Raw genomic sequence first — 27,747 nt, forward strand, 5'->3', positions numbered from 1 at the left:
TCTCTTGGGGAAAACTCTTAATGTAACCCGGACAAAAACAATGTTTAAATACATTATTTTACTTACTTAAATTATTTCACCTATTCTTACAGCATTTGTTAGAGAACATACGTAGGAATTTTTAAGGTGCAGGCGTACTTTTTTAATATTTTAAAACACCATGTCCCATAAATGAAATCACTTATTCAAATAAAGCAATTTGAATTTCTCCACATTGCTTTTATGCTGGTGTCTTAATTCATTTTATGCCAACTTTCCCAGAATGATATATTTCCCCACAAGTGGGGAAAAGACAGGTTGATAATACTTTAAACAGCTGTGTGAAAATCGGCATAAAACCCAAAAGACAGCTGCAGAGATCACTATCAATCTGTTCAGCTGTCATTTAGGGCAGTTGACTTTGGCCTTAGATATTCTGAAAAGTTAAAATAAATTGAGAAGAATATTAAAAGAGTTTCTCCAGAATGTAGACCATGATAATTTTTCTCGGGCTGATGCCCTTGTGATTTCTGCACGACCTTGAGAAATTTACATATGTTTTCTAGCATTTTCTTCACAGTCATATGAACTGAATCTTGTTTTGTGTAACAGTGGCTTTAATTGGGTACAACTTTAAATTGTCTGTGAAGGTTGTGAGTTGAAAGTGGTAGTAACTGCTTGTAAATCTTAGCATTAAATTTATAGGGGAAATCAACATCCCCCTCTGTGATATGCGGAGTTCAGTTCTCAGACTTGCAATATTCTATTGTCCTCTCCTCTCCTACCCTAAAGGTCTCCTTGCTTGAGCAGGGGGTTGAACTAGAAGACCTCCAAGGTTCCTTCCAACTCTTGTGTTCTGTACTAGCAATGGCCATGTTAGTTAAGGAATTCTGAGTGTTGAAATCCCAAGAAGGATATCCAGACTGAGGAAAGTTGGGTCATGCTTGGGTTCTCTAACAATGTTGTGCACTAGAAATATCTGGCAGGCATAGGTAGTCTTCCTGCTTATAGTTTTAATAATGCTGTGTGGATTATTTAGTCACTCTTGCTGAAGTGGAATTGTTCTCACTTGCTGAAAGTGAGAAAATAAAACAGATTGGCCCTAGTGAAGTCTGGTGAAACTTTTGATTTATTGATTCCTATGGGGATGACCCATTGTCTTTTTGTAGAATGCCTTTCTAGTAAATGGAGAAAAATAGCAACAGTAGCAGCAGCAGAAATTGGGAGTGCCCATTTTTCATAGCACATATCTGGTTCTCTATCTGTATAGTCTTAAACTAATGCAGCATGGGGAAGATGGTTCGCAGCATATCATAGTAGTGATGTTCTCCATGACAGAGCTAAATATTGAAAATAGAGAGAAATATTCAATGTCAGAGTCACTTAGGATCTTCAGAGCTAAGGTGCATGTTTTTACCTTTTTGTTTCAGTTTTCATTCTGTTCCCCCGGTTTTCAGGTTATTTTAGAGAGCATTCTTCTATGAGATTTATTTCCAGGCAGAATTTAGTAACAAAGAACACTATGTTTTCACTTGCAGGAAATTATTAAGTTGTAGAAATAATGGACAACATGGAAGATGCCTTAGAGAAAGAGATCAAAGAGATTTCATTTTCTTGATGTAATGTTTAATTTCCTTTTTTCTTGCTTGCAGGCTTGTCTGGGAATCCAGCAGATCTAGAAAAAAGAAGACAAGCATTTGGCCAAAATTTCATCCCACCCAAAAAGGCCAAAACTTTCCTGCAGTTAGTTTGGGAAGCATTGCAGGATGTCACGTTAATCATCTTGGAAATTGCAGCCATAATTTCTTTGGGTCTCTCTTTCTATCATCCTCCTGATGGCGACAATGAAAGTAAGTGAACTGCATTTTCTCAATAAGCATTAGCAAAGAGTTGGACAGATAGAGGTAACTCTGCTGTGATCCAGGAAGACTGTTGTGCATCCCTGCATAAGTTGAAAAAGCAAAAACATGTTCAACTAGTTCACTATTTCTGACAAATTATTAGAGCAGGTTGCTCAATGACTTCAGTGCTTGAAATTACATACGCTATGAGAAAAGATTGGGAGGCAGAGAAGGTCAAGGCTAAGGAATGCCAGACCAATCTCTCCTATAGCTTAAAAATGGGGTCCAGGCAAGCTGAAATATGTTTCTTCTTTATCTGAGGGCTTGCTGCTTCTGAATGGATGATTCATCTTGTGACAATAAAGTAAATCACATTTCATATAAACAATATTTTTGAGAATGAAAGACTATTGCCTGTTTCCTAGTATGTCTCTGAGAATATTGTGTGTGCTGAATTTTCGTTAGCTGAATGGTTTAATATTCTTTAATTCTTTGTTCTTTCACCTTGATGACTATAAAATATAGATTTTGTCTCTTCCCCTGCTTCCCGCGCCCCAGTTGAATTTGTTCCTGGCAGTATCAAAGATTTTTTTTGTCCACTTTTAGCTGGTGTACAATGCTGAATTCAGGCTGAGGGTAACATAACCCCTGATCCAAAAACATGGTCATTTGCTGATTTGTCTCAAGCTTCACAAAGCCAGGAAATTGGATGCTGATAGGCATGTCCCATGATTAGAAGTATTAGAAGATGTATAAAAGCAAGATATTCTATGTCATTCTGACCCTTCTTGATTCTATAAAGGAAATTCATGTTTTCTATGATGAGGCTTCCCTCTCTTAGCTTTGATGGTTTAGCCAACATGGATTAGCCTTAACTCAAGTCTTAAATTAACAATTGTTTTTGAGGAAGAGGAAGATTATTAATATTCATCTGAAAAATTCCTGTTCTTGCAGAGAACATAACTTTTCTGTTTGAAAAGAAAAATTATCATTAACTTCATCCATCATTACCAATGTATCAATATGCTTCCCTTCTTAGGTTTTATGATGATAGTAATGATTTTTTTCATGGTGAATGCTTTCAGATTTGTTTGAAATTTGTGTTTCTTATACAATTACTAGTATTCTGGTAACTATATTTGGTTATTACAGTGAATCAAAAGAACAGGAAAAATATTCGTAATTGAAATAAGCAAAATTCAAATAGGGACCAAAGTTTTGAAATATCTAGAAGCTTCTTTATGCTAAATTATAATAAAAAGGAAAGATCCTGGGTTGTTTATTTAAACTTCCTTCTCTGTGTTTATAATGAAAGTTTTAAACTGCAAATGAAGACTGCAATTATATTCTGATTACCCATTAAAAGAAATAAAACTTACATAATCTAGTTCTACTGTAGGCTGTTTCTGATTCATTTGCTTATAAGCATCCTGGCACTGGAATACAGCATGGAGGTCTTTGCCAGTAACTTTTCAATTGCTACTCAGAATTTTACAAAAGAAATGAAGAGTTGCCTTCCTTTACAAGTCTGAATAAAGTACATTTGTTGGCATATTACCTACGGTACTAACATTTGATTGAAATAGATCATATACTTGACTAAAAATGGCTTAAAAAGTTGACTCACCCAAGCAGTGTTTGTGTCAGTTTGAAATAAGGTTAAATTGTAGAGTGCATAAAATAATAAATGCCAAGTTTATAATAATTTCATTTTCATAAGGAATAGAAATGTAAGACATTTCAGCTTTTTATGGTTTTTGGAAACCACCTTAACTAAAGTTATATTGATGCACCCATTAAAAGGCATAAAACAAGCCAAGTCCCAGGAAGTAAATAATGCCATTTTGTTAATTAAAAAGTAAGACAATATTATTTGCAATGATTTAGGGTTTCATTTTTGAGTTTATAATGTGCAGTGTTTCAAAACTTAATAAAATATCAGACTATATTCCAGTGCTGATCTACTGAAAAAGAGTATTTCAATATTATGTGAGTGTCATTCAAAGTCATAAAGCAGGAAGATAGACTTTTGGCTGGTGACTATTGATCATACAGTTGAAAATTCTATGATCATGTTGATATTCAAATAATCACCTGGACTTAGGTAAGGATCAATGGCAAGATATGCCACTGTAATAGGCATAAAGAGGAAAATACATAAGAGATTACAAACCAATTCTCTAAGCCATGTAATTTTCAAACTTGGCAACTTTTGGATGTCTGGACTTGAATTCCCAGAATTCTGGCTGCGGAATTCTGGGAATTGAGGTCCACATATTTTAAAGTTGACAAGTCTGAAAAACATTGCTCTAAGTCTAAACCATTCATCAAAGAAACAAAGGGGAATATTTGCTCCTTGATTGTGTCAGTATTGCTGCTATGAATTGATGGTTGAAACTAAAAAGTACTTCATGGTATACAATGAAAACTAAAGAAGGACAACTGAAGGAAATGCTTTGCCCAGTCTAGTGATTTTTAAGATATCCAGAAGCATCTTGCTTTGAGAAGATCAGATCCCTTACTACTGTATCAACTTTTAACAGGGGATTTCTTTAAAACTAAAACAGGCTAATGCTTCTTGGAGAAGACATCTCTGTGGCTAATTTTGACATGGTGAATAACCCAGCATTTATTTATTTTTTTGCTGTCACTGAAATTTGTTTGTTTCAGTTGCCTATGGAAAATGTGTATTGGAAGTCCTAGTTTTACTACTGTAACCCATTCCACCCATCAAAGGAGATGATGGATGTAAATCCTTGGAGCTGTAAACTGAGCATTAGCCTAAAGAGAAAAGTAAGGAGCCTAAAGAGAAAAGTAAGATAATGTAATACCAAAGGCAGGACCAAACGTTTTGTACATACAAAGTTAGACAGGCAAACATTTGGTCACTAGGTTATTAATATAAATACGTTAGCTGTGTTTTTTCATCATTTCATAAGTATAACCTATTTCAAAACATTTCATTTTCCATTCTAAGTTTGCAATGTTTATTTTGATAATATGGATGAGGCACCTTAATTTAACATTACTGAGGGGCCATTTTCTTATTCACTGATCACTTAAGATGAGATAAATTGTGTAAATTCGCTTGATTAATTTAGCCCATTATCTTGTGATTAGAAATGATTGAGCTGAAAGTTTGATATAGTAGAAAAGTCAAGGTTTAAAAGAAGAACAATTTGTCGGTTTCTGTTTCTCTCTGACATAGAACTGTCACATTACCAGTCTCACTCCAAAAAGGTAGTCCTGTATCCTTTTTTAAAAAAAAAAAACTATTCTAGTAGTCCCAAAGGTGCTTTTTGAAGAGGCAACTGGACTTTGTGTATGAGAAGCGAAACATTTAAAAAAAAACAACCCAGAAAGTCCAGTTGCCTCTTCAAAAACCACCTTTGGGACAACCATGACTTGGATGACTGAGTATCTCCATAGGCATCTATGCTAGCAGCTTTTACAACTATGCTACAGCCTTTACAGTTTTGTGGAATAGTTGTATTTTATATGGAATTGGCTTTTTATGAAGTCACCTGATAACTCATTTCATGAATTAACAGAATCTGTGGGAGCAATTCTGGATCTCACTAGATCCAGGTTAAATTCTGAATGAATTTAACTTTGCAAATTATCTCCCCCCCCTCCCCCGCATCCCCACCCTATTGGAAGAAAAAGGTTGTGGTATTATTCCTCCACCAGCAGACTGCTAGGCAGTTGTCCTTGTCTGTAGTTTTATTTTGTTTTTGTTCTCTTTTCTCGGGAAGCATTCTTTTTTCTCTTCTCTTCATGGAGTTGAATAATATGCACAACAGTGACTTTGATTAGCTGCTTTTCTTTTGTTAGCTCCCACTTCTCATTTAGGAGTTTCTGATTTTTCTGCTTGCCTTTTTCTGTTGTGGTGTACTGGTTACTTCAGCAACGTCAGTGACTCCAAAATCTGTTTCCAGAGCTCAGTATTCTATACTTATGTTAAATAGCCCTTTGCATTGTGCATTACTTTGCTCTCATTGCATTAAATTTCATTTGACATTTTGCTGCTGCCATTTAGGGTTTTTTTTTAAAGACCAAACCTGTTCAAACTTAGACTGTTATGCTAAATGTTTCCAATATTTTTGCTTGGAACTTGAAAATTGCATTTCTTTTGCCAAATTAATTTAATAAATTGTGGCATGCCCTGCTGAATACATTTTTAATTGGAATAGCAGGTCATTTTATCTATAAAAAATCTGAATGGAAAAACAGGTGACAAATTAGGCACTTAGCTGTTTGCTCTCACTTTACACTGCTGTAACTCATGGAAAGCGGAGTTAATTTGTATTCTATTCATCTTCTTAAAATGCTATAAGTCTGACTTGTTTACATATTCAGATTTGTTTGTTTATAAATATTATGAACATATGAAATGGTTTCAGGATACCCTTATCCCACAGACAAATACCAGTATTCCCTAAGCTATCCTATCTTATCACAAATAGAATATTTTTGTTTGATGTGCCAAGCTATAATAACTGCCAATGTGTTGCAATTTTCAATTAGTTCTTCTAATTGGCTGATTATGTGCCATCAGATTGATGACAGTTTTTAGTGATCGCATGGGGTAGACCTTCAGAATGATCTGTCGTCAATTGAGACCTTCAGAACTTCCAGTGGTACACCAATTGAATCCATCCACCTTACTGCTGGCCTTCTTCTCTTCCTTTGATTTGTATTTCTCTCATTTGATTTGTACTCCTTTCACAGAAGGATTTGGATGCATTTCTTTTTCTTGGAATTATTTATTTCAGATAACTTGGCCCTCTCAAAAAAGATAATTTGACTCTTTATCTTCAGTGTGGTTTTATTTAAAAAAATTGTATGGTTTATCTGTAAAGTCATTCTATAAATAGAGTGTGTTAATTCTCTCTAAATCACTTCAGTTTTCACTATTTTTTTAAAATTGAAATAACTCATTGTCTTCCAGTTGCACAAAGACTTCTACAATCTTAAACACATAAACAGAGACAGAAATTAAACATTGTAGATTATTTTAGTTGATTTTTGTTTGAATATAATTAGTATTGAGCCATATATATAACAGTAATCTCTCAGCCCAAGGAACTTAAACCCTTCCAAAATCAAGCAGGTATGCTTAAAATTTATACATGCCTTGAATTAATTCTGAAAGTATAACTATATTAGGCAGCAGGAATTAAAAAAACAGAAACAAAGCAAATTCCTTGGCATGAGGAAAAGGAAATTCTTATCTGTGATAGCTCTGTTATAAGGCTTTAAGAAACAAATAAATTACAATAATTCCAGATTGATTCTAGCCATCATTCAATATACTTAAATTTCTCATGTGGAAAAAGGTTGGGTGCTTCATTTTCTCTGCATTTTAAAATATTTGATATAGCTAATTTATTGCTAGAGAAGCAATAGAATTTTTTCTTAGAATAATTCCTCAGCACATTCCTTCTGTAAAAGCCAGTATTATGAGTATTTTAGTGTGTATGAGTGTGTGTGTGTGTCTGTGTGTGTGTGTGTGTGTGTGTGTGTAAACTTTTGGCTATCCATGGTTGTTAGATTGGAACATGCACACCACAAAGAAAAGGGCCACCATATTTTCAAGATGCTACAAATACAGGAGAGCCTCACAGTGGCAGAATCAGATAGTAGTTTTTTTAGATGCCTGGGAAAACAAAAGGTTGGTAAAGTTTGTGGGAGAGCAAGTAATTCTTTAATGCCCTGTTTTGTTGTCCACTAAGTTTTATAAAGCTTAAAATAGTCTGAAAATTGTATTAAAATATTCCAGGTGGTAGCAAAACAAACCAGCTTATGTTACCTAACTTTAGAGCTAAGAGGTTTCTCTTTCTTTCAGTGTCATTTTTAAAAACCTTCCTTATACTTGCTCACTGAAACACTAGATTCTTCCGGTTGTCCCTTTTTGGATCAAAGAACTTATGACAATGATTTGACTTCGAGGGTCATTCTGTTTTGCTTATTTCAGGACACTTTACATTGAACCCAGAAGCCCACTGCTAACCAAGACATCTTACATAGTAATGATGTTACATGAGAATACAGAGGTCTTCAACTGCTCTGGACCAGAGCCACCTTCTTCCATGTAGGACCATATTACTGGCCTACGTAGCCTTTGTGGGGCTTTTTTCTTTTTCTTTTTGAGGAAATATTCTTCCTTATCATGCTACATAGAACCATTCGCCGTTGAGATGCCTACTGTATGAAATTATCTTTTTTATTGAGATCAAATGGATTCACAATATGGTCAAGAATTAAAAGCCTGGTTTGTTCAGGTGTATGCACTTCATTATTAGCGACCCTATTTTTATACAATACATCATGGTTATGATTTGTAATTATATTTATTGTATTACTGGAATTTTTTGAATGATTTCATTTGAAAATTGCTTTGGGCCTAATTCTAAAAAAACAACCATTTCAGAGCGAGACTATCTCTGGAATGCAACAGTTTGACATGTTTATGTTTCTTAGATATCTCTGAAGGTGTTATTAACATACTTTGATATCTTTGATTCTTCATCAATGCCTGTTATTTCAATGAATTAATTCTCCTTTAATCATGAAGCTGATAATAGATTGATGGGTTGTTATTCTCCAATCATTGTGGCAGAAAACTAAGAATATAATTTTATGATTACCTTCAGTAGTTGAAGCCTATTGTGCCTAGTTAAGTTTGTTCACAGATAAATATGTATCTCTGGAATCTTTACAAAAGAATTTATATTCTTTTTTTCATTTTGGGTTTTGGATGCAATACACTAGTAAACAAAAATGTTGCCTTCTTTGTATTTAATATTGTCTGTATAATTCATTATGGAATCTAACAAGTATGAGCCTGTCTAAAATACTTATTCTGTGATTCTCCAAGTAGCAAATGGCAGTGGGTATTACACAGTATTATTTCAATATAATATTATTTTAAACCATTCTTTTCCCCCTTTATCTCTTGGAAGTGTGTGGACAAGCAAAGGGCAGTGCAGAAGATGAAGGCGAGGCTCAAGCTGGCTGGATTGAGGGAGCAGCTATCCTCTTCTCAGTTATTATTGTGGTGTTGGTCACAGCCTTCAATGACTGGAGCAAAGAGAAACAATTCCGGGGTTTACAGAGTCGCATTGAGCAGGAGCAGAAATTTACTGTCATCCGTAAGGGACAGGTGATCCAAATTCCTGTAGCTGAGATTGTGGTTGGGGACATTGCTCAAATCAAATATGGTGAGTAACTATAAATTTTCCAGAATATTTTTCTCATGTATTGAAATTATCACTATGATTACAGTGTTATCACTGTGCAGTTAAAACCAAAGAGACATACAAACATTAGGACATAGATGCTGCTTCTAGGTTTGTCGATTATCATTCACAAGCCATGTGAACTATCTTTGCTACCCATGGAAATATCTCATGCTCATCCAAGCTCCTTGCTTCCTGCTGGGAAAAATATGATGAGAGGGATGATGTGGTACAACCTATGTGAGTCAAGATATCATGTATGTTGTCTACGTTAAGAAATTGCTGTGCTCCTATTTTCTTTCCTTCTGCACTCCTATGCATAGAAAGCCAGCTTCAGTCCTTATTTCCTCAATTTTCTGCTGCTGTTCAACACTTCACTAAAATGGGACGAGAAGATCAGCAGTGTAGTTCATATGCAGCTTGATAAAGTCACCATTATTCCACGATGCACCATACTGACCTTCCAGCATAATTCTCCTTCAGGAAATGTAAGGTGTTTAGGACATGCAACTGCCTGGAAGAGGAACATGGGTTCAGCATCAGGATGTACCATGATGACTCTTGAGAAAAAGCCAAGGAGCAAAAAAAAGTTATTTTTTTATAAAAGAAACATTTTTATTTATTTATTTTTAAATGGTTCACATGAACAAAATTCAACCAGTTATATAATTCTCTTGGGCCGAAAGAATGTATCCTCTCTTGTGAAAAAGAGATTGGTTAGTAGTGATGCTGAAGAATTGGCATATGAGAAAGAATACAAACGGGAAAGAAGAATTTTGCACTTTGGAGAACCTTATAGTACTAGTTCAAATGAAACTTGTATGGAAAAAAATAAACATTGAATATGATTTTATTAATTACATGAATGATTGTATTACCCTCTTTCAAAGCCTTCATAATATATTTGCTTATCTGAATTTCCCCTTTGTTTGTGGAATTGCAATTATGACTCACGGCTGAAGGATGGATGAATTGTCCTCGATTCCTAATGGAATTCTTATATGCAAAGGGAATAATGCTTAGCAGGAACACAGCCTGTGGAAACTCAATTTATCTCTCTTCCTCAGTGCAATTGGAATTAAACTTTATTTTTTTCCAAAGCAAACTACTTGAGTTACAGGCAAGACACTTTTTTTTCCTATTGCCAAATTCAGCAAAATTGATGCTGTCTAAACACATTGCATTTCCAGTAATGACCGTATGCCCATTTCTGTCATCAGTGAAGCTTTAAAAAAAAAAAGTTACAGAAGTTAAGTTCACTTTGGTTTGATGGATTTTTGAAGCTTTGATTTGGTGGAGAAAACTTTGGTGACCTGTTGCTTTTCTGACATTTTCAGGAGACCTGTTGCCAGCAGATGGCATTTTGATCCAGGGAAATGATTTGAAAATTGATGAGAGCTCTCTGACTGGGGAATCTGACCACGTGAAGAAATCTTTGGATAAAGACCCTATGCTGCTTTCTGGTAAGTCTCTCAGGTTATAGGAAGTTGAACTTCATTTATAATTCAGGTCTCTGAGCCTTTTGGCATCTAGGTGCAAATATAGCCAATATGCTGATAATTTCCCTTACAAAAATGCCAGTAGTTGTATAGTAAAGAAGCTGTTGTATTATTCTCTAGGACAGTGATGGTGAACCTTTTTGGCACCGAGTGCCCAAACCAAAACGCACATGCATGCGCATGTCCTGGAGTGCTGAAAACCCAAAGACCAGCTGGCACATGCCTGTTTTTTGGCCATTTATGGCCGTTTTTGGGGCCGAAACCAGAAGAGCAGCTGGCAACAGCGCACGTCCCCACAGAAAGGGTTCTGCATGCCACCTGTGGCACGTGTGCCAATAGGTTCGCCATCACAGCTCTAGGATAAGCAGGCAATATTTGGGAAATATTCACATTTATTTTGTTTTTTACAGGGATCTTTGAACCACCTCATGCACAAGCTTCATTTAGCTTTTTGAATATGAAGCTGTAGAATACTTGATTCTCTGTAGCTTCTACTTCTCCTTGTAGAAATAGCACAACAAAATTCAAGAATGCTTTAGTAAAAGAATTAGTAGTGGCACAACAAGTAGCACAACAAAATTCAAGAATGCTTTAATAAAAGAATTAGTCTTATCCAAATCTTGTGGCCCAATGGGATTCAGCATTTCATACTTCTTTAAAAAATGAAAGTGATTCAATGTATATCATTGCATATATTCTCTTGCATGTATTATATGAACTATGAATATTGAAGCTAGCACAAACAGGAACTTCATGCATGCATACACATTGATATGAACAAGTAAGTGATCTAGAAATTAAATTTCATCTCCCAGATATGATATGAACATCTTTTAGGTTATATTTTGGAATTAATTATATAGTTTTACCCATTGGCTCTTTTTTTTCTTTTTCTTTCCCATGCTTCACCTGTTCTTCTTATTAGGCACTCATGTAATGGAGGGCTCTGGTCGAATGGTGGTGACTGCTGTGGGTGTCAACTCACAGACTGGAATAATTTTTACTCTTTTGGGTGCTGGAGAAGGGGATGAGGAAAAAAAGGTCAAGAAAGGTAAGATTCATAAGCCGTTCGTTATGTTGGTAGCATGAAGTTGCTTAGTGACATTGGAAGTTTTTGAGTTTTATAAGGAAAAAAAACAGAAGGTTTATACATCTTATTGTAAACTCAACATGTAATCAGTACTATGCATGCCAGAGATTAGAGGGTCAATGATCATGCTGACAGATCACTAAGTAGCTCAGTATTGCCAAGAAATGGAGACAATAGAAGATTGCTATCTAAAAGTTGGTTTTGGAAACAATGTGCAGGTTTTTGTCTATTGAGTCATCATCTTCATCAAGCACAGATGAATTTTGGAAAAGGCAAGTGGGCCTGAAATAAACCGTTGTGGTGCCTAGTACTTGTGTATAGGGTGTTTGACAACATGCACTTTTCCAAAATATCTCATTATATTGCCTCCCGCATCCTTTCTTTTTAATATCGAGTCTGCTTTCTATGACAAGCATTCAATTGACATAAGGTTATTTGCTTCTCTGCTACTGTTTAAGGATGCCTTTTTTGTTTGTATTGGTTTTGTGGTACTGCTACAAATCTTAGAAGAAAAATCCTGCTGATACATCTTTTACGTTGATACTTTTTTGTCTACCTACAAATAGGCACTTGGCAGAAACAGGTTTGCTCATAGCAGATAGCAACGATGAGTATCCGTGGCCCTTCAAGTGTAACTTGCTCACTATACACCATAGGTTTCTCATTCCAGAATAGAATTATTAAGACCATAGCTAAGATCAATTGATTATGTAACCATGATCATATTATAGCTCTGCACGTCAAGTTTACTTGGGGTCAAATAGTGGTGTAGAGAACTCTTGCTTTTGTGTCCTGCTTGGATGTTTCCGGTTCTGGTTTCTTCTTGAATCTCTGAAGTTTCTGGCAACATGTTTTCGATGGTGCATATATCTTTAGTGGAACTTTATTTAAAATAAAGTGAATGTATCAGGAGAATGATAAAATTCCTTCTCCAAAAGATTGTACACTCAAAAGATAAGTACACATTTCTCTAGGTCATTGTTTAAATCAGGTCTCTTGAAAAATTTACTTCAGAAGACGTATATTGTGCGGACATTCTATTATTTTCTCCCTCAACCTAGCATTGATTTTGGCCAATGTGGAGTGGTTTCCATGGTCCATGTGACTATATTTTTACTAAAAGAGGAATCATTATTGCACCCGCTACTTAATGCAAACTTATTCATACTTAGAACAATCCCCTTAAATGTGTCGTTCATATTTCCATATTGTGAAATAAGCTCATGCTGAGCAACGATGACTGGAGAATGGTAAATATGATCAGTGTTTATTACAAAATAGTTAATCTGAACCCAAACAATTTTAACAGCCTGTACTGGACTAGTTGGCCTCTATTAATTCACAAAGCATTGTGCACAGTAGCTTATCCAAATAAGGCTTTGAAGCTTTTTTTGCTTTCAACCGAAGACCAAGAAAGCAGAACTTTGGTATGTGGTTTATGAAAATAGAAATCTACTTGCTAGTCTGATTTGCTCATAGCATAAGAGGCATCTTGGCCACCCAAGGGATAAGCAAAAATGAACTGCTGATAGATTCTCCAACATCACCCCACTGAAACAGTGTTAAAAGGACAGGACTTAATGAGGCTAAGATTGAGGAAGAATGGTGGTGCACTTTTGCAAGTAGCCAGATGAGGTCATTCTGTCTACCCCTGTAAGCAGAATTTTTTATTTTAATACACAAATGAGAGAAAGGGAAAACATTTGGACGGTAGCCTCTCTTTTATCTTTTCCTTTGGGAGTGGGTGTCGATGGGGACACAGCTGCCATCCAAGATGACTCTAACCCAGACCTCAGCAGAAATAGGGGTGATATGTTCTCCTTGAGGCCAAAGAATAAATCTGCAGGTAGAACATTCTAGGCATTAATAATAAATGAGTGTTTTCTTGAAGTCCCCTGCCTTTCCTTTTGATATGGATTGAAATAGAGAATTCATCATGGCAGCAACAGGGAGCATGAGGTTCAAGGGAATAGATCCCTATCTTTCTATTCCCCTATTCCACATGGCTCCACAAAGCTAGGTGTATCTCACTCCTAACAGATTCTGTGAACTATATGAGTATATGTTATACTGTTAAGCTTAGTGTGATAGAAAAAAACATGTAGTCCCCACACAGTTGAAAAGGTTTAACTTAGTGGAGTTCAATGTAAGAATTAATCCTTAATATTTAGTGCTGATAGCTCAGTCATAATATATTCTGCCACTTTGAACAGCAAATATTCCATTGATTCAAATTGTTGTTCCTATACTTGCTTGTTTTCAGTAGAATGAGCACAAGAATTGAAAAGAGGGGATTCATAATGGCAATTAGTTGGAGAAACATTGAACTTCTCTGGGCCTTTTGCATTTGTCAGTCCAAATGACAGTTCTGTCAAGTTGTAGTTTACCTCTCCCTATCTGGCAACCTGTCCATAAGAGCACTGAGTTCCCACATAAAGGTGCCCTCACCATCAGGGACATCAGAGTCAAGAATCATGCGCTCAGTGCTCCACCCTTTCTCTCTTTGTCTAAACAGGTAAAAAAACCGGAGCCCCTGAAAATCGCAACAAAGGTAACCAGCCTCTCCATCCTTTGAACCAGCACCACACTAACTACTAAGCATTCCTCCTTCCTTCTTCCCATGAGTCTGTGCTCTTTGTCGCTACGGCGGGAATCTCGCCTTGTTGTTCTGGAAGAGAGTGTCATGATTACCACAATGCTAACCACCCACCATACTTTTTTCTGTCCGTTGTATAGCCCTCCTTGCTTGGGAGAATTCCATATCTTCATCCAGTTGAGTGCTGACTTTTAGAGCTGATGCTATGAGGTTTATGCCTGGTATCTGCATATGTACCTCACACACTATACTATATTAGGCCACTATACTGTGGTTTTTAAAAAAACACACACAAAAAAAGTAAAGCTTTGTGGAAATCTCTTAGTTAAATATGCATGAAGGACTATTTGATATGAAGTAAGTTCCTATATAATTGGGGTAATTACTTACTTCCCAAGATGTCGTTGATTGGTTTTTCTATCTCCAGTCCCAAACCTGATCTTTAAAAAAAAAAAAGGAATCCGACACTTGTGGTGGGTCCAGCATATGTGCTCATTGCACTCTGTTCTTCTCATGGGCTTTTGAATCAAAGTGAGTGTTTATTTTCTGATATGTATCACCCCCTGTTCTTTCCAGGCTATGGTGAAGAAGCCCATTTCTGTACCTGTCTGTTCTCCTTCTTGCACTTTGCCTTTCTCTTTTTCTTCCTTTTCTCCACAGTTTTGAGTTTTCCCTCCTTCTGACCTTGAAATCTTGGATTATTTTGGCATTGATTATCCTCTTCCTTGCCCTTTCCCATCATGTCCATAAATCCTAACTGTGCAAATCAGTTATTAAGTAGTCCTGCCCACATTTTTCTGACCCCACATAATATTGGGAATTGATGGCGTTTTGCCTTTATTTATTGATGAGAAATTTATATTTCAGACTGCATAAAATAATTCCCAGTGCATACAAATACCCAAATGACCAATAAATAATTGAAAGAAGTGCATAATATAAAAACCTACATCATTTGATTTTAGCTTTTTAAAGCTCTTATTAATTCTGGGATTTGGGGATTGAATCTCTGATTTTAGTAGGTAAATAAATTGCTGCAGTTATGCTGATATGCACCAGTTGAGGATCTGCCAACTATATTTTTAGAGATTCCAAATATATTAAGAATGGAGTCACAGGACTTAGAAGAGATGGGTGAAGGGGAGGTTGAATGGACTAACTGATTCATTTCTCATTGACTGACCCAGTCCTAACCTCTTTATAATTAACCTTCCTCTCCTCTTACTACTCCCCACTTTCAAGATATGATACCTACAGTAGTTTTAAAATATATAGTATGAAGAATTTGATCAGAGAATAATCCTTACAGCTTTTGGAATTCATTTCTAGAATATACCTTTGAAATCACAATTTTGAGAAATAATATATTGTACTTACTTACTTTAGTTTTTTTATATAAAAGACCTCCCTCCCCCTCTATTAAGAGTGGAGAAATTTGGATAGCTTATATGCTTCTTTTGCATTAATATCTCAAACCATAAACCATCACAAAGCCTGAACAGATGCTCATTTTCACTTTCTCATCTATGTAGGCAGATGTGCTAAATGTAGCTTAGTTGGTTATGGTTGCCTTTCAAATCAACAACAGTGTCTTTGTTCAATAAAAAATCCTAGGTTTAGCCATGCCATCAGAATTTAGAACATTGTAGCTGCTCGCAGATTAGGTTTTTCACTTTTACTACCTCAGTGAAAGGAAAACTGACAAATACATATTACAGAAATGCTAATAGAGGAGATGCCTTGCATAGGGACTTGAGGCACTCAGGAAGCCAATCCCCAAAACCTTATCAAGGCTGTCCTTCCTTCCAGGTATAGGCAACTGTTGAAACATATTCAATTAAGGGGGGATTTTCACAAGCTGTTTCAGTCACCAGTTCCACAGGAATGTGGAGCAGAACTGCCTGATTTTCTAGGTTTCCAAATTACCAAGTTTCCGTGAGTGCTGTTGGGGTTCCCATGTGCTGGGATTCTTTCTCTCTTACTCTCTGCCATTTTTCTTGTTCTTTCTGTTGCATCTGAAGTGTTTTTACGACTGTTCTTCTCATTCACTGCATGTTTTTTCATCCTGGATTCAGCCAAAACTCAGGATGGAGTGGCCCTGGAGATCCAACCACTGAAAAGCCAAGAAGGGGTGGAAAATGAGGAGAAAGAGAAGAAAAAGGTGAAGATTCCAAAGAAGGAGAAATCAGTGTTGCAGGGAAAGCTCACTCGCTTGGCCGTTCAGATTGGAAAAGCAGGTGAGTACATCAAATGGCTTAGCGATTGTCTACTAAGACTAGATCCAGATGATATGATATCATTGGTATGGTGTGGGGTACTATGATATGGTATGATGTGGTGTATTGTGTAGTGTATTGTGTGGGGTGGGGTAGAGTGTGGGGTGGGATGGTAAGAGTCTAGAAAGCCAGAAATGAATGAATCAGCAGATTTGCAATCTGAGTTCAAATACCACAAGGCGTAGGTTCTACACAGTTTTTCAGTATTGTTCCAATCCAATACTTCCCTAATGTATTTTTGCTGCATATGAATCAAACTCGGCTTTAGTTCATGTGGCATAACTCTCCAGGGCTCCTGATGGAAATATTTTTCCAGTTTTGTTGCCTTCTCAGGTAACATATTAAGCTTAGAATATCTAGATGAATGGCATGAACTTTGGTAAAGTATGTACACAAAACTGATATTTCCAATGATATCTGGAAGCATACAGGTTACCTGTTTTAATAAAATAACCTTACCCCAGAACTGCTGCCTTACTTCCAGTTATATCCATAATGCAGTCAATACTGTAATCTGTTGGAAATAGCCCTTTGTCACATTTTTTTTCTCTTCCTCCTCCTCAGGATTGATTATGTCAGCAATCACAGTTATTATTTTGGTGCTATATTTTGTGATCGACACTTTTGGGATTCAAGGAAGATCATGGATGGCTGAATGTACTCCCATTTATATCCAGTACTTTGTCAAGTTCTTCATTATTGGTGTCACTGTGCTAGTAGTAGCTGTTCCTGAAGGCTTGCCCCTGGCTGTCACTATTTCTTTGGCCTATTCTGTGAAGGTGAGAATAGGAACTCCACAGGAAATTCTAAGGCTTTTGGATCTAGACATGAAAGGAAGGTTGGATGGGCTGGGATGCACTGTTAAATTACTGTACTTGGTTTTTACTGTGAAAAAGCTAGGTTTGGATGTGGGATAAGAGACATAAAATGCAATGGAATACATTTGTGTTCATTTGTAAATTTATTCTGCCCCGTTTCTTCATTGAGATGCATTTTTTAAAACAAGTAAATGTGTATCTTTGTGAGCAGATGGCAACAACAGTCTGTGATATCTTGTTTGAAAATTAAGCAGGTTGGGCTTGTCTAGAATAAGAACCTGGCCAATATCTTAATCATTAAAAGGGATATACAAATAACCCTACAAGAGAGTGACATGGAAAATTTTCCTATATTAGATTTACAAAAGAGGCTTGTTAAAGCTTGGATGAGTTTGTGAGAAGAAGAAGAAAAGAAAAAAAGAAATCAAGTATTACAGTATTGTTTGAAGAGACTAAAGGTCCAGATTGTTAAAAGTAAAATTAATGAATATATAGTTGATTTATTTTATCAAATTTAAGATTGATGATTGGTCGTTATCTCTGGTAACTCTTAATGTATTTTTGCTGATCATGACTTAAATTATGAGATTTTGAAGGATTTTTTTTTACAGGTAAGATATGGGAAGAATAGATTATTTGCTGTATTTTAAGAGAAAGTGATAAGTTACTAAAATTGTTATAAAATAAAGGGGAAACACATTTCTTTATATATTTCTTTTCTTTACTGTTTTCTTATTTTTCTTCCTTTTCCATTTTGTCTATTTTTTCTGCATCTTTTTTTAATTTTTTTAATTTTTACTGTTATAGTTGTTATTTGTAATAAAATTACTATTAAAAATTTAAAACATAGAATTTGGATCAGAGAATTCCAGGTCTATAGATAAGACTCAGAAGTTGAAAAGTTGAAAAACATTTCTATAGTGTTATTGAGAACATGTGGTTGCATCATCAGTAGATAAACTCAACTTGATAATGGATTTATATTTTTACTTAACGTATTTTTCGGAGTATAAGATCCACCTTTTCCCCCCCAAAAGAGGGTGAAAATCTGGGTGCGTCTTATACACTGTATACAGCATTTTTGGCCTCCCGAAGCCCCATCCTGTGCATCCCATTTTTCCCAAAAATGGATGCGCAGAGGGTTTGGGAGGCCTGTAGCATGCTCCTGGGGGCTGGAAAGGGCAAAAATGAATGAAAAGGGGCTTGTTTTTTAAAAATAATGGGTGTGGTTTTGCCCACCCAAACCCCCAGGAGCACTCTGCAGGCCTTCCAAACTCTCTGCACGCCCCATTTTTTTGCAAAAAATGGGCCCATTTTCGTGAAAAACAGGCCATTTTTTGCTTATTTTGCCCCCCCCCCCCGCAGCCCCCCTCCCAGTGTCACATTTTTGCTCTCCCCAGCTCCCAGGAGCACTTGGCAGGCCTCCCAAACTCTCTGCATGACCCATTTTTCACAATAAATATTTAATTCAAATGTTATATCTGCTTCTTTCACTTATTGGATCACAGGCCTTTTCTAGATTCAAAGAGTTAGAAACAAAGATTTGTATCCATATATTCTTCTGTTTGTTAATTTTACCATGGTATATAATAGGGGATGGAAAATTTCTAGGTGCATTGTTGAAAGTTGTGTCTATGGGTTTGTTCTGTTTTTTTTTTAAATCATTCATTTTATTAATTTCTTTTCTGATCTGTACATTTTCATGCTAATTTGATTACCAATCTTCTCTGTGCCACTGAGTAGTTTGACACTGTTTCAGTATTATTTTTTTTATGTTTTGCTTACACAGAAAATGATGAAAGATAACAATCTGGTTCGGCATCTGGATGCTTGTGAGACAATGGGAAATGCCACCGCTATTTGCTCAGATAAGACTGGGACCCTCACCATGAACCGGATGACTGTGGTGCAAGCTTATGTGGGAGACACCCACTACCGACAGATTCCTGACTCAGACGCTATTCTCCCCAAGGTCCTGGACATTATTGTCAATGGTGTTTCAATAAATTCAGCCTATACCTCTAAAATCTTGGTAAGTTCCAGTTTATTTGGGGGTTAACACTTAATATGTTTTATCCAGTCTGGGATAAAACAATCATGGTTATGTTTCATCTAGTTACACATGCTTACTAAAAACTTTGGATGCTGGCCTTGGAGCCCTTGAGAAAGCCTTTTTTAATATGACAGAAGAGGAAAATTATTAATGCTTAGGAAATATTGAGACCCAATTTGCTGTAGTGGTCAGGTTGCTAGCCTGGAAGCAGGAGAGAGTGAGTTCTAGACCTACTTTACACATGAAAAATGGCTGGTGCTTCAGACTGTGCATGGGTGCAATTTTTGCTCATGCATGATCTCTGGAAAAGACTTATTAAAGTACAAGTAAATGTAATGTTCTTACCCATGTGGCTCTTCCCTCTTAGATATATCAGTATACAGCCCTAAAATCATCAGCCATCTTGTTAACTTACTGTTCCTTTTTAAAATGTAATTTAACATCGTTTTCTTTTCTCTTTGAAAGTTTATTTCTTAATGTTCAATACCTGCCACAAATTCTGTTGCATTTATGTTATTTTCTAATAAAACTGTTTGGAGTTGGATGTAAACAATGTGAGGTGTTAAATGCCTCTTTTGTTTAAAAAGACATTCAGGGGAGTTTCTGTTTTATTAGGATTGTGATAAGAGTGAGGGGGGAATTTAGCTTCCCCCTTGCTTTAATATTGAGAAGAAGCGGTCTTCTGAATCAGATTTTTATATTGGAATTGATGTTAAGGCTGATATAACATAACCATGTAATTCATTTGACTTTGGAGAGGTGTCCTTTTTTTTACCTCAAGATAGCATGGCGATTGATTTAGAATCATAGCATCCTAGAGTTGAAAAGGAACTTTTGATAGCAGTGCTCTATTCAATGTAGGAATTCAAGAATCCATGACTGTTGGCTTCTTCAACTTAGCTTGCCAAATGCTCTATGCTTCATACATTATTATTCTATTTCTTAAGTTGGTATATTTTGAAATGTGAACTAGCATCTTTAATATCCTAATTACTCATGCTCCAGTTAAAAAGAAAACATTAATAAATAATTAATGATCATAAACACCTTTCAATATTCATGGGAAAAATCAAGTATGGAGGAATAGTGAAAGAGCTTAAATTCTATTTTCTGGGTCTTCACATCTGCCCAAGGAATGCTAGTGGAAGAAACCCATAGCATTCATGTCCTTTTGTAGGCTCCAGTTGGAATCTGGTTACCTGCTAAGTAGCGTTCTAAACCAACAAGCTTGCTTACATTAATTATCTTAATCAGATATTTTGTCTAAGCTCTATCTCATCACAACATAAAACTGCCCACTGAAGTACAGATTAAATAATTGTGACTGTGGTCCAAGACGTTACTATATTTCTCTTGTCATATTTGGTTTGGGATTTTAGCCACCAGAGAAAGAAGGAGGACTCCCACGTCAAGTCGGAAACAAGACAGAGTGTGCACTACTGGGCTTTGTTCTGGACTTGAAGCAGGATTATCAAGCTGTCCGTAATGAAGTGCCTGAAGAAAAGCTCTATAAGGTCTACACCTTCAATTCTTCCCGGAAATCTATGAGTACAGTGCTAAAAAACCAGGATGGGAGTTTTCGCATGTACAGCAAAGGAGCCTCTGAGATCATCCTACGCAAGTAATTTTCCTCTCGATGCTGGTATTATTCATGCTTATTGGCACATTATTTTTAATAATAAGCATCCATGAGATGGTTACAGTAGTAGAGAAGTACTTTTTCTAAATGGGAAATTTGAAAAAATTTATGAATATTTAGTGTGAAAAATCTGAAAGAATCTATGGTAGTATGCACAGAAAGGAAAACCTATTAGATTTTCTATTTTATTTTCAGTTAGAATTCTATTAGCATATTTTCCCTCTTGTGTGTTTCTAGTTCTCTACAAAAGGTTTAATAGGCTTAATTCAGACTCTTCACCTGATTCCTTCAGATGTTTCACTCAGGAAAACTTTCAACTAAATAAATTGAGAAATGGTTGAAACAACAAATAACTGATGAAACATCTTTAATTGGATTTATTATTGTGTTAAACTTTTGTAATTATAGACTACAGATTGAAAGGATGTTGCACAATTCTCTTCCATTTCTGAATCTTTTTTTTTTTTTAATCTTTAGTCATTATGACTAAAATGTAAGATGCAGTCATATATTTCACCTGCATTTGAGATATCTTGGAGTCAACCCTTTTCATCTGCCAGGATTGTCTTCCCAAATTTCTCAAGTGAATGAGAAATTGAATTAAAAGAGTTGTTTTTAAAACTTTCCCAGGGTAGCCAGCATGAACTCTGGAATATTCCAATGCTTTTTCCCAACTCATTGATGAGGAAAAATCAAAGTCTTTCCTTCCAGTATAAATTAGCAGCTGGGAGAAGTTTTATTTAAAGTTACAGATTTGTAGGTGTAAGGATTCAGTTAGCTGTTCAAGAGTTAAATCCCTTGTATTTCCGTATGCACACATTTCCACACATTCTTTGTAGAAATCCATTTTGATCACCTTTCTTGACCCTCCATTTTTAAAGAATTCACACAATTAATAATTACCTGAAAATTAATGTGTCTAATATATTCCTTAAGACACACATCCTGTTGATAGGTTATATACAAATAATGTAAGCTTTTGTTTGTAAAGTATTAACATATTTTTTGAAATACGTACTTAATCCTTTTGTTTTAACACAGGTGCACAAAACTTTTGGATAAAAATGGGGAAATTCGATTATTTAAAGTGAAAGACCGGGATGAGATGGTGAAAAAAGTGATTGAACCAATGGCTTGTCAGGGGCTGCGTACTATTTGTCTGGCTTACCGGGATTTCCCTGCTGGTGTTGAACCTGACTGGGATGCTGAAAATGAGATTTTGTCTGACCTTACTTGCATCACTGTTGTTGGCATTGAGGATCCTGTTCGTCCAGAGGTACCAGGATAAATTTCTTTCCTGCGTGCACATAATACATTGAATATTAAGTTAGCTTTCTTCCAGTTGGCTAGAAATTATAGGAATTGAAGTCCACCAAACACAGATGGTATAAAATGGCGATGTTGTTCTAATTATAATTTTATTCTATGCATGTTCATTCTTTTTTTCTTTCTGCTGTATCCAGTTTTGTTTCCTTGCTGACTACTCACCCGTGTTTTGCTCCCTTAGGTGATTTTGGCATTGTACCTATTATCTTATTTTTTCCAGTCCCTTCTCTTTGACTTGCTCTGCTTTTTTATTATTGTCTTTCACCTTTTATTTTCCTGCAGGTTATTGGCTCGTGCTTTTAAGCTTTATTTTGTTTTTTCATTGCTTTGGATTTACTTTTTTATGCAACTTTGATTTTTTTTTCTTGAGCTACCTGATCTTTTTGGTTGTTCCCTATTCCTATTCATGTATCAATGAATGCCTTTAGAGGATGTTCCATACCCTTTCCATCTCTACTTTCTGCTCATTCTCCACCAGCAGCTAAAGATCGTGTCACTCAGTTACAGAGACTTTGTGTTAAAATAATACAATAGCAGAGTTGGAAGGTACCTTGGAGATCTTCTAGTCCAACCCCCTGCCTAGGCAGGAAGCTCTGTACTGTTTCAGACAAATGGCTATCCAACATCTTCTTAAAGACTCCCAGTGTTGGGGCATTCACAACTTCTGGAGGCAAGCTGTTCCACTGATTAATTGTTCTAACTGTCAGGAAATTTCTCCTCAGTTCTAAGTTGCTTCTCTCCTTGATTAGTTTTCACCCATTGCTTCTTGTTCTACCCTCAGGTTTAACTCCCTCTTCTTTATGGCAATCCTTGAGATATTGTTCATTAATAACATCCCTGTGTTATCAGTAATGTTGCTGCTTGTGGGAAGAGGCCTGCAGAACTGCAGAAATGCAGTTCTGTTCTAGTTGTGCTCTTCCATACCTACCTAGATAGTGGAAAGGTCCAACATTTTCTTTCATAGATTTGCAGGAACAAAGACTAATCTACTCTTCTTGAATTTCACCCTGTTTTGCAATTGTTGTAGGTACTGGAAACTGTCAGGAAAAGATGTGCAAATGTCTAAAAAAGGAAAAAGATAACTGCTTCTTTAAAAATTATGCATTCTGTGTTTTAGAGAACACCAGATATATCTGCCCTAAAAATGGCAACTATAATTTACAAATTCCTCTTTAAAGCAGCCAAATATATTCTAGAAAGAAATTATGGTTACTGAGGAAAATTGATTATCTTTTTTTACTTAATCCTTCCCAGGCTCTGTTTTCTCTCACAATTTGCTATAGGGGTGACAAGCAGACAACTCACGTAACACAATAAACCCTCCTATGACTACTACTTGATTACATTTCATTACTGGCTCCCTGTATGCTGCTCCCATAATTAGATGCTGAAGTATCTGGGATTGCAAAGGGCTTCACAGATGCCTTGCATGCACTAGTCTGGAGGCGGTGATTCAATTGGCGGATTTCTTAATGATGTTTCTCTTCTCAGTCAGTCCCAGTATTACTATCACTCTGTGTATGGTTTGATCTGTATGAATTAACATAAGGAGTGATGATGTGATGCAGTCAAGAGGTGGAAATTAATCTATTTCTATATACCATCCCATAACAGGAGAGAGATAAAATGGTCCCCTAACAGGGTCGCGGTGGCTCAGTGGCTAAGACGCTGAACTTGTCAATCAGAAAGGTCAGCAGTTTGGCGGTTCAAATCCCTAGCACCACATAACGGAGTGAGCTCCTGTTACTTGCCCCAGCTTCTGCCAACCTAGCAGTTTGAAAGCATGTAAAAATGCAAGTAGAAAAATAGGAACCACCTTTGGTGGGAAGGTAACAGTGTTCTGTGCGCCTTCAGCATTTAGTCATGCTGGCCACATGACCACAGAGAGGTCTTCGGACAGCTTTGGCTCTTTGGCTTTGAAACAGAGATGAGCACCACCCCCTAGAGTCGTGAATGACTAGCAACTTTACCTTTTAACAGCATTGTATCTTTGAAGAAAGGCAAGAAGGATGTCTGTTCTAGAAATCATTTAGCACAAATATTTTGCCTGGCTGTTTATGTTGAGAATCCACAATCCAGCATGCATATTGCATTGCACTGAAATACATGTGCGTTGCCCAGGTGTCACGGAATTGTTAGTTATGGCAGGGCAGAGTAGTGGGCAGGAGAACAAGTTTCACAGGCCCATTAAGAAAAATGTAAAGCAATTTAATGTTTGGGCATTTTCTATTATTACATCTATATAGTGCCATTCAAAATAATCTGCAACTAGCAGATTATCATGTTTGTAGTTCCTATTGTAATTCTTCTCACTTCTTAATGGAAATATTTGACCTTCCATTGCTAGGTTCAAAGTCCCTGCAAATCACACAATAGTTTATACTGTCTTTAAACAATTATAGACATGATTTCTTTTCACAAATTGTTATGAGATTTACATTAGGACTCTCAGTAAATACAGAATATTTTCCTTTTTAAAAGCAAGAAATGTCTGACCATTGTGTCATGTTTGCATTATCATATTAACTACTTTAAGAATCTGGTGGAGCTCATTTAAAATTAGTAAGAGGTAATGGCTGCCCCCAAAGAGTTCCATGAAGGGCAACTGGAACCTGGCTCTCCCTGGTTCTTCTTAAACACTTGACCAGCTAATTTATGCCATTGTGGTTTAAACATAATTGTTCAGGTAAGTGGAATTGCTAATCAAGTATTGTAGAGTAGGGTGCTCTTACTTGGTATGTCAGCTTCTGAACTCTCCTTTCTCCACATCTGGTTTTCAATTTCTTCTCACCAGACATTAGTGCTCTTTTAATTGTTCTTCTAAATGTTTTGTGTTTCTGCAAACCCAGATAGTCCTTTTTTAACCATCTTGGTTGTCCCTTCTTGTAAACAGATAACGATGCCATGGCTCCATGATTGAAGAATACATTTATCATTACAATATAAGTTATTGGAGCCGTGGTGGTGCAGTAGTTAGAATGCAGTACTGCAGGCTACTTTTGCTGATCGCCGGCTACCAGCAGTTCAGCAGCGAATGTCACCGGCTCAAGGTTGACTCAGCCTTCCACCCTTCCGAGGTCGGTAAAATGAGGACCCAGATTGTTGGGGGCAATATGCTGACTCTGTAAACCACTTTAGAGAGGGCTGTAAAGCACTGTGACACGGTATATAAGTCTAAGTGCTATTGCTATTACAGTTTTCTCTCATTATTATTTCAGACTCATGGATTTTTTGCCTGCTTCATGGTCCCTTGTTTATAGATACTGGGGTTTTTTTTTTTTTGAGAAACGTTTTCCTTATTTTTTATTTTAACATACATATAATATAATCCAAAGCATACCTATACATCTTAACAAACATTTTTTGAATATTCAATAGAATATCAATTCTTTTTGCCATTAAGCCTCTTCAATTTTTATTTGTTCTTCTGCTTTCCATACACCATATTATAGTCTATTTCATCTTCAGCTCTCCTTCTCTTCTCCTCCATACCTTCTTCTTCCCTCTACTCACTTTCTCTCCTCTACTTTCCCTTGCTCTCTCCCTCTCCTCTCTTTCCACACCTTCCCTCTCTCCTGCTCTTTCCCTCCCTTCTACTTCCCTCTCTCCTGTCCTTTCTCCTTCTTTCCCTCTCTTTATCTCCCTCCCATTCTCTATTTTATGTGGTGTATTTCCACCTTTTAGCAAACCCCATTTAATATCAATAGAATTGATAATTATATTCCCAACGAAAGTAGGGAAAAAATCTTTTCCATATTGCTAGTTTTTCTTTTTAACGGTATACCTTTATACGAATTCCAATTGTTTCCTCTCTCTCCCCCACCCGCATAGCAACCTCTTTTTTGGACGCAGTGCAAGACGGATTCAAACTTCCCACTATCTTCAACATGCTGTTACATATTTTTACATCATTAAGCACCCCTATTTTGTTTCATCTTGTTATTTTAACAATACATTATTAGATGTATTTATATATTTTCCCTCCATTTTCCCCCCTTGTCTGATAACTTTTTCAACTAATATTTTTCTTATTTGTAACCCGGCATAATCATTTCACCTTCCATTATTGATACATATCAGCTGGCCTACTATCTTTATTCACCTTAGTTAATTTACCTTTAATTTTTTTTTCTTATAATCCTTTCTATATCATACACACATATTATATTTCAGTGTAATATTTAATTAATTAAGTTCAGAATAGTATATGCTTTGCAAACATTCTCCATCTCCTCCCACCTTCTCATCTACCAATTTATTATTTTCCCTTCCATTTATTTTTAAAAAATCTTAAATCCCAATCTCTGAACTTTCATCATAACCTCTTCAGGATTTCCTTTTGTCTCCTCAGCCTATTTTCCCTTTTTTCTTTTCTTATTATATTTTCCCCCATCATGCTGCCTGTCTGTTCCATTCTTTTCTTTCCTTTTCCATTTTTTGTTTTTTTATTGGGACATGTTCTTCCCTCTTCTTTATGTCCCTATTAAGTCCAATGAGATCCTTTATCTGCTTATTATTTCTCTCATTCTTTCTTGCTTTTTCTATCATTGGGTATTCAACTTTATTTCTTTCCATAATAGGTTTTGTTTTTCATGGTTTACCAATAGGTACCTGAGGCCATTCAGAAATGCCAGCGTGCTGGTATTACTGTCAGGATGGTTACAGGTGACAACATCAACACAGCACGTGCCATTGCAACTAAGTGTGGGATCTTGCTGCCTGGAGAGGACTTCCTGTGCTTGGAAGGGAAGGAATTCAATCGGCTCATCCGCAATGAGAAAGGAGAGGTAATATGAAGAAGGGATCAAAGCCGATCAAGTTTCTGTCAAAGCTGAGATCTCCACCAAAACATGTTACCAAATGGGGCAGGAGAGAAAAATATTTAAAATTTGGAGAATAATCACAGTACCACTATTTTATTTTATTTCATTGTATTTAAATATAAATGAAAATAACTTTGTTTACTTTGACACCTCCTTTTACATGTGATCCCTGATTTTGTTTTAAGTGATGTATTCATTCTAACGTGATGGCAAAGTGCATCCCTAAAAAAATGGAAATTCGTCATCTTAAGAAGAGTTTTAGTATATGGCAAAGAAGATAATTTTATGTAATTCAAAAAAAAATCTACTACTGATTTTAAGGAATAGATCCAGAATATGAGTCTATTAACTATTTTTGGAGAGTGTTCAAGTGTTCAAAAAATGAAAAGATCAAGCACTATGTTTTTGTATTTCCAGATTTAAAAATAAGCTTAAGGACCGAATTCATTTTTACATTGTAGTTTATAATTATTAAACAGTTCTTTTTTTCCCTTTTTTTCCCTTGCCAATTAAATAGTTTTCTTTTTATTTTTGTCATGTCTAGTTTATTTTAATATATCAAGGTT

General features: G+C 36.1%; 1 protein-coding gene across 5 annotated transcripts in view; it reads left to right on the forward strand.

The window, feature by feature from the left end:
• Nucleotides 1-27,747, forward strand: part of ATP2B4 (ATPase plasma membrane Ca2+ transporting 4) — a 157,644-nt gene that overhangs the window by 100,762 nt on the left and 29,135 nt on the right. For 3 of the 5 annotated variants that reach the window (XM_087719995.1, XM_087719997.1, XM_087719993.1), the window contains exons 3-13: nt 1,632-1,829; nt 8,786-9,043; nt 10,399-10,524; nt 11,486-11,611; nt 14,166-14,201; nt 16,322-16,483; nt 17,087-17,301; nt 19,130-19,372; nt 20,773-21,014; nt 22,074-22,308; nt 26,966-27,145. In XM_087719995.1, the coding sequence (XP_087576121.1) occupies nt 1,632-1,829; nt 8,786-9,043; nt 10,399-10,524; nt 11,486-11,611; nt 14,166-14,201; nt 16,322-16,483; nt 17,087-17,301; nt 19,130-19,372; nt 20,773-21,014; nt 22,074-22,308; nt 26,966-27,145 (2,021 nt within the window). The remainder of the gene's footprint in view (nt 1-1,631; nt 1,830-8,785; nt 9,044-10,398; nt 10,525-11,485; nt 11,612-14,165; nt 14,202-16,321; nt 16,484-17,086; nt 17,302-19,129; nt 19,373-20,772; nt 21,015-22,073; nt 22,309-26,965; nt 27,146-27,747) is intronic. The other 2 variants (XM_087719996.1, XM_087719994.1) reach the window with 1 other exon arrangement.

The sequence above is a fragment of the Thamnophis sirtalis genome, unplaced genomic scaffold (assembly GCF_051295495.1).
Source record: "Thamnophis sirtalis isolate CommonGarterSnake01/CBP01778 unplaced genomic scaffold, rThaSir2_p1.2 scaffold_7, whole genome shotgun sequence".
Classification (NCBI taxonomy): Eukaryota; Metazoa; Chordata; class Lepidosauria; order Squamata; family Natricidae; genus Thamnophis; species Thamnophis sirtalis.